At 36.9% G+C, this 8,147-nt stretch overlaps 1 protein-coding gene across 4 annotated transcripts in view; it reads right to left on the bottom strand.

Annotated features, from left to right (window-relative positions):
- Positions 1 to 693: 693 nt before the first annotated feature.
- LOC308669864 (MOB-like protein phocein) overlaps positions 694 to 8,147 on the bottom strand; it is a 28,607-nt gene continuing 21,153 nt past the window's right edge. For all 4 annotated transcript variants that reach the window (XM_081330788.1, XM_081330790.1, XM_081330789.1 and 1 more), the window contains exons 2-8: positions 8,127 to 8,147; positions 7,621 to 7,721; positions 6,684 to 6,726; positions 6,412 to 6,498; positions 4,771 to 4,850; positions 4,549 to 4,660; positions 694 to 2,902 (exon numbers count right to left, since the gene is read on the bottom strand). The exon at positions 8,127 to 8,147 is cut by the window's right edge and continues 42 nt beyond it. In XM_081330788.1, the coding sequence (XP_081186914.1) occupies positions 2,771 to 2,902; positions 4,549 to 4,660; positions 4,771 to 4,850; positions 6,412 to 6,498; positions 6,684 to 6,726; positions 7,621 to 7,721; positions 8,127 to 8,147 (576 nt within the window). In that variant the 3' untranslated portion in view covers positions 694 to 2,770. The remainder of the gene's footprint in view (positions 2,903 to 4,548; positions 4,661 to 4,770; positions 4,851 to 6,411; positions 6,499 to 6,683; positions 6,727 to 7,620; positions 7,722 to 8,126) is intronic.

Below are 8,147 nucleotides of genomic sequence, written 5' to 3'. Positions count from 1 at the left end.
TGCTGTCTGATAGCCAGATGAATCATGTTCCCTCTTACAAGTATTCTCTTTCATTTCAGAAAGTATTGCTACATGTTGAGTGTAATAAAAATTAGCAATGTTCTTCCTTTGGGACCCATTGATCTTGAAGCCTTTTAAGTAGCTTCAATAAAACTTTTTCCTAAACTTGTTCTGCACATACAGAAACATCTTATTTCTTTGACTGTAGTAGCAAGCACCAGAACTGAAATATTGGGAATATTAACTACCTATTAACATTTATATTAGTGGGAACGAACAGGGTTATTCATTGATTTAATAAGTTATACTAGCAAGTTATTACTTGTTCTTCTCTTTAGATTGTCTTAGGTTATTAAATCACTTGTGCCCTTGGGCTAAATTAGTTCCATGGAAAATTATAGTGGGTCTTATGCATTGCTTCAGTGACATAGAAAGCATATTTTGCATTCTTGAATCATCTTCAATATTCACAATTCAGAATTGGTGTTACTGAAACTGGCCTCAATACTCCTTTGTGAATACTTTTGTTTCAAAAATGTACTTTCTTTGCCTTCAAAAGACTTAAAATGCTTTTAGCTTAAAGTTTGCAAAAGATTTCACCCAGCTATTAAGACATCGGTCTCATATGTTGCAAACAGAGCCGTGGAGCACTATATTTTTTTGACATCTGAATGTTCTTAACAAAGGTAACCATCATCCTGCAGCCCAATTTTTTTTGGAAAAAGAAAAATTTTAATTGCAACCTCTACTTTTTACAAAGTATTTCAAAAGACAAACATAGCTCAGTTTCCCTATAATGCAGAATGTAAGTTAAACCCTCAATATATTTAGCATACAAAGTCAATAGTTCACTTAAGCTTAATGAAGTTCTATAGTATCAGGCAGGCACATGTGCACACACATTAGAGGTACTCAAGTCAACAGCATTAAGAAACGTAATGTAGTTTTAGGCCATTTACAGAACTTTGAATATAGTGCAGACAAATCAGATTTATTAAGAGCAAAATCAGTTTTTTCTCCCAAAGGCATGTATTGGAAGAGGGAGATATGTTAAGATTTTATTGCAGCCTCAAAATTAATGCTTAATGACATTGGTTAACTAGGGGAGGCTACATTCAAATAGAGAATGCCAACTGCATCTTGTAACCCCTGAAATGTAACTCCTCAACCACATGCTCTAATCAAATTACACATAGGTGCAATAATTGCTGTTGCTAAGAACCATCTGATGTGATGACCCTGTTGACCATTAAAACCATTCTAAAATAGATAATAAAAGCAGTTGAAGAAGCCAAATCTGTCAGTCCAGTGAAGAATTTTCAACTTCCAAGAATATGCCTCTAGCAGTCTCAAAGCGTTCGTAGCATCTGCTATGATGTATCCAAGCATCTTTTTTTAAAGATTCCCTTTTGTATTAGAACAGCAATATTGATACTCTATAGGACCAATTCACAATATCTTATATGCAATTAAGGCAAAGAACATTATGTGCTCTGAAACCAAGTTATGAATAGTAGGAAATAAACTAGTTTGACCACAGAAGAGCCAAACAAACCTATTTCAACAAATAAAGGGACATCTTTGATAAGAAAGGATCAGCCTTCAATTCCCAAAAGTTAAAACATCATACCAAACTTGACTGAACAGTGCTAGTGCTTTTAGATTTCTGTATTCATCTATATCCAATGTACAGAAGCCTATTATAATTCTTTTAAAAATATTTAGCTCTACAGCACTCAAAATAGTTTAAACTCCATTAAGTTCTTACTGAACTTTAGTGCTAATACAAATCTTAAGATGCTACATAAAGAACATACAGTTGGACTGGGGGACATAATTGTGGAATTCATTGACTAGCATACAAAACAGATATTTGGGTAACATTTGGATTGATAGAAACCACCTGCAAATGAAGGGTTAATCTTGGGTACATGGTATTCATCCTACAAATGAGTAAGATTATTTTGGCACAATCTGCTGTAGTGTTAACATAAATGTTTAATGCGAGGTATAGCCTGTAAGCTATTACTATAAATATGCACAAGTATAAGCCACAGAGAACTCTACCGTAGGCCAGGAGAAGCACACATTGTTTCATTCACTGGCGAGAGGTTCAGCTAGGGAATCTTTGCCTTAAAGGGATTGGACATAATAACTATCTGTGGATATGCAGAAGCCTCCATTGATACAGCAAGGCAAGTCCAGAAAGAAACCAAAAGCTCTAGAATATACTTTTGGCAGCATAAATAAAAGCTACCATTTGGCATTAATATTGCAGTAACAAATATTTCAATACACATGTTCTATAACAGTTTAGTTCTATATTTGCATACACCCAAAAGCAAAACTAAATAAGGATAGTTTCCATAAAATGCAAAAGTTAGAAAGAAATGAAATGGACTTGCAAGCTTCTGAAGTGTCAATCTAAGACTAAAGTTCCAACTTCATTAGAATGAAAAGCTCAGATTTAAACTGGACATTGTTTGAAGACTAAGATCCAATGATTGTTTAGCAGCAATTTTACAGAACTGTAGATTCATTTATTAACAGGCAGTATAAACAGATAATTCTAATTTTATTTAAAAACCATGAGTGCCACATTGAATATACAGCTCATAACTTAAAACCATATCCCATATTAAGAGGCAACGCACACAGCATACAAAAAGTATACTAAACAAAGCTCTAAGGATACATGATTGAAATTTCTAAAATTATATATACAGTACACAATGTTAATTATGTGTTCATTTCAGTCCCCCGATACTCCTCATGCCTCACTTTCACCAGAAACTGAATTCTGCACTTCCTCTTCTAAAATTGGTACAATCAGATTATCCTTGGACATCAAGTTATATTTCATCACAAATTTGGTAAACCGATGACATAGGAAAGTTTCATTCTGAGGACAGAAAAAATGTACATGTTAATACAGATTACAAAAGGATCATTTAAAATTACTCAGGGACAAAAATTCCTTCATGGGGAGCACTATGTTACAAAAAAAATGTAGAATATAATTTGTGCTGCATTCTGAAGCTTTCCAGGATACATGATTAAGCTTCATCTGAGATTTTTGTTTTCAACTAAAAAAGAAGAAATTACCTGCTAAGTGACAGAACATGGAAACGTCTTCTTACAATGCTTCTTACACTATCTTTCAAAAAACATCAGCACCCTTAAAACATGAAGACATTTCTATAAGATAGTCCCAAACCCCATTTTTTATGGATCCATTCAATTTCATTAACCAAATACAATCTCTTGTCCATGAATGAAGAGATGTTAGGAGTTCACACATATAGTTATCACATATCTTTTCGTGATAAACAATGTTATACAAACCACAAAAAGAAACAAAAACCAAATATATTAAAGGCACAAGAGAAGAAAATTTATACCAATTCAATTCATTCCTTTCTACCCTTGATTCTGTGATATCCATACACAATGTAATTTTGTTATTTAAAATTTCCAGTGGTTCAACTAATAATCTCCAAATACCTTTGTGCATAATTGATTGCTCATCTTGGGTATTCAACCTACTTTCATTTCCAGAGGTGTCAAACTCGCAAGTCACATGATGTGTTGTGATGTATCGCAACTTTTTTGCCATTGCCGGCAATTGGGCGGGCATGGTTTCGCTATGATGTATCCGGCCCACAGGCCGGCAGTTTGACACCCCTGTTCTAAACTCTTTTCAACCACATATTCTTCTCATGTACTCTTTTCCCACTGAATTAAATTTAATTTTATGTTTTTCCTGACATATCCAACTTTCTCTTCCATTGAACAAAAAGGACAAAAATACATTTTAGTCACTTCTGTTTGTTTCATACTTTCATTCCTCTGGGCAAACTACATATTGCTATCTTCTTACCATTATTTGCAACCCATTATAAGCAGCCAAGACAATATACCTATATTCTTATCTTACATTCTGCTATTGACCCATTTGTTTGATGTTAAATTAAAAAAACTCAAAAAAATCACTCAAATATTTATAGAAAATTATTAATTTTTAAGATGAAAGTACATTCAGGTTTTATCTTTTCTTCCATATATTTTGGTGAAAATGCATTTACAGAACATCAGATGATCAAAACAGACTAAATGTATAAGATTTTGATAAAGAAACTGCAAGAGACAATCTCTTACTTTCCCTAGATTTTATGTTCAAATCACATATCCAGAGAGCATTTTGAAAACATAATAATTATACCACGCTGTCATAAAAACAGCAACAACACTCAGCAGGCACACACTCTAAACAGCAATTCCAAAGATACCAATATAAAAAAATAGCAGACCAATAAAATTATTCTGTCATTACAATATCTGGTACTAAAGTAAGAGCACAACCTAAAGGCTTCCCCAAAAGTAAAATCTATGTATTCAGTTGTCCCAGTTAAATGCATTTAAAACTGCCACCTCAAACATTTACAACCCAATCCTATATGCATCTATTCAGAAGTTAAGCCTCATATAGTTTAATAGAGCACATTCCAAAACACATAGAGGTAATACTCTTTGTAATAAAGCACTTACTTCATATTCATCAAATATTTGACGATGATGAAAATATGCATGTGAAAATATTCTGTAAATCCTACGGCAAACAGATCCTAGTTTGGCTACAGATGATTCCTTTATACTAACCCTGCAAACACAAGATTTTTTTGCTGCATTAAAGATTCCCATAATCCTCAGTTGACCATATATGAAATTAATACTGAAATAAGGTTTCTATAATTCTGAGAAAATATTTACCTGCTGGGGAAATATTTATTGCTATTCAGAAGACATGCAGCACCATCCAGTGTATGTCTAGTGTAGTCAATGGCAGGACACTAGAAAAAAAATAAATAAAAGTACTGCATTTGAATATAGATAATATTTTAATACTTTCAAATAATCTAAAACCCAGTTATGAAAAAAAATCCTTTTCAAATTCAATTCTTCACACAGCCATGAAATTGAGGAATTGCCTTGTGCTCAACTGAGATACGAATGGGAACAAAGTAAATAACAATGAATGCCAAATTATTATTTGAATTGTGTATTTTTTATAAAATTTAATATGGTGTTACAGCGTAAGAAAAAGTCAATACCCTCTGTAATTACTCACTTGCAAGCATATAGCAATAGGACTTTAGACTTATATACCGCTTCACAGTGCTTTACAGACCTAAGTGGTTTACAGAATCAGCATATTGCTCCCAACAATCTGGGTCCTCATTTTACCAATTACTGATACAAGTTGACAAGGGGGAGTGGCTTACGCACGGAAACACACCAGAAATTAGGAGAATCTCACTAACAACTAGAGAACAGCAACTGGTGGATCACGGGTGTCAAACGTGCGACGTCACATGATGCGATGTCACGTGACTTTTTTCCCATTGCCAGGAATGGGGTGGGTACGGTTTTGGCGTGACGCATCTGGCCTGCAGGCCGGCAGTTTGACACCCCTGTGGTAGATGAACAGAAGTGCAGAGTTTTGTTTCTGAACATACAGTATAGGAAAGTAATAAATGACTAGCACACGGGTCGGCAACCCGCGGCTCCAGAGCCGCATGCGGCTCTTTGAGCCGTCTCCTGCGGCTCCCAGCCGCCCGGTGCGCGCGCACCTCTTCGAACGGGCAGTGGTGTGCACGCGCCTCTCCAAATGGAGAGTGGCACCGCCCGTTTGGAGAGGTGCGTGCGCACCTCTCCGAATGGGCGGAGGTGCGTGCGCACCTCCGTGCGAACGGGCAGCGGCGCCGCTTGTTGGGAAAGCTGCCGCGGCACGTTTGCAGGCTGCTGAACGAGCGGAGGTGCGCGCGCACCTCCCCAAACCTTTGGAGAGGTGCGCGCGGACCTCCACGCGAACGGGCAGTGGCGCCGCTTGTTGGGAAAGCTGCCGCGGCACGTTTGCAGGCTGCCGAACGAGCGGAGGTGCGCGCGCACCTCCCCAAACCTTTGGAGAGGTGCGCGCGGACCTCCACGCGAACGGGCAGTGGCGCCGCTTGTTGGGAAAGCTGCCGCGGCACGTTTGCAGGCTGCCGAACGAGCGGAGGTGCGCGCGCACCTCCCCAAACCTTTGGAGAGGTGCGCGCGGACCTCCACGCGAACGGGCAGCGGCGCCGCTCTTTGGGAAAGCTGTTGCGGCACGTTTGCAGGCTGCCGAAGGCAGTAGCTCTGCAAACGGGCCGTCGCCGTCGCGCAACCGTTTTTTGCGCATGCGCATGCATGGACGCACGCACGCGGCTCCCACTTTTTTTTATGTGTGATGGAACCGGTTCCCAGTGGCTCTTTTCCTTTTTCAGGTTGCCGACCCCTGGACTAGCACGTATGTGCAGGGGAACCTTTACCTTTTTAACACAATTAGTAAACATATTTAATATTTACAGTTCCCATTTTCTGTCTTACCTCTTTGGGAGTTTTATGGGCTGCACAAAGAAAAATCCATTGTTCAGTTGCTGTCATCTGTGTGCATGTGTCTGGGTGGCATTCACTCTATCAAAATAGTTGCACAATAAATATTTGTTCAGCCTATATGAAAAATACATTTTGTGCAAATAACATCCTTTCTATCTGACCATTATAAATAACTAAAAAAAATACTAAAAAAGAGTGTTCTGTTTTAACTAATTTTAAAAAAGATTCTTAAGTGCCTAAAGAAAAATGAAAAAAAAAGGTACCTGAAGTTTAACTGCAAGACCATTTAGCTCCAGACAGAATTGCCTAAAAATTTAGGAAAAAAGATCGTCATCCTTTTTTTCTCTCATCTGATGTAATTACAAGCCTAAGAAACACCACAAAGACTGTAAAATGCTGTTAATTGTTACTGTTGGAAAGAACCATGGAAAAATACAGCTTAAATGTTATTTATATCCATCAAAAGATAACAGTTACATATTTAAGCTTTTCTAAGATTCTAATAAAAACAATGGTATTTAGTAAATTTGACAAAAATTTCAATAGCAAAAATAGGTTACACAGGGTTGACCAAAGCCACTAGCTTCTATAAAGATGATGTACTATTCAGATGACCTGCCTAAGTGCCTGATGGCTAATAAAGGGCAATACTGAGGAATACTTACATGGCCTCTAGAAAATATAGATTATCCATCAGTTTGGGGCAATGTACAATTAGCATATTTCTACCTCAGGCAGAGTGGGGAACATGGTAGAATATGAAGTTGAAAATGGCCAAAGTATATTTCTTTAATACCGTACAAACAACAATCTTGTATACCCCCACTATTTTATTATAGCCACAAGACCCAGAGTAAAAAAAATACATTTTAAAATAAACTATAAACCCACAGAGCTGTTTGTGGGGAGGGGGGGAAATATTTCGTAAATATCCATCTCAATGATTAAAAGGATAAGATGAAGTAAAAGAATAAGGCCTTTTAAAGGATGTATCTTCACCACTTCTACTTAACATATATTCCTTTTGTGAGACGTCTCATCACTAGAGTCTCTGAAGCAATTAGCAGGTGACATCACAATTTTTTTAATGAGAAAGTACTGCTTTTTTAGTGCTCTTGATCTACTTGCCTTGCAAATGATGTAAATGAACACCAATTTCTCAAAAACAGAAACTTTTTTTACAGAATTAGGTGCAGTTACCTTAAATGTTCATATTTCCAAACACCTTCATCCTGTCCTTCTGGAGGCTCAAGAATTTTGTCAATGTTTGAACAGTCCGCCCTTATATTTTGTTGGATATACTAGAGAGGAAAATGTTTAAAAATAATCATAAATATATCGCACACATGTAAGGCGGTAGCAAAATTTACACTGAACACTTCCCAACCAACCTTTTTACCTGCTATGCTAATCCCTGTTCTCATGTTTTGCATCAGAGTTCCAACATAAATGAGTTACTATATGTACAATTTACTTCAATTAAAAACTGTCAGTCCTGTAACTGAACTTATTAACAGGGTGAAAAAAGAACCAGGCAGCTCAGTAAGCGTGCAACATTTATGTCTTTCTAGTGTAAAAATGATATAATAACCATTCAATAACAAAGCAGGTAAAACTATATAATGATGCAATCTAATCCATTATAAATCCATAACTGTCAAAAAGTAAATGAATAGAATAACATCATAGAGTTAAATGCTGGGTACCTGTTGAACTGCCAATGTGCT

This window comes from Vipera berus (assembly GCF_964194415.1).
Source record: "Vipera berus genome assembly, chromosome: 1".
Taxonomy (NCBI): Eukaryota; Metazoa; Chordata; class Lepidosauria; order Squamata; family Viperidae; genus Vipera; species Vipera berus.
Note: the sequence above shows the minus strand (reverse complement) of the source record. Positions and strands in the feature narration are given on the sequence as shown.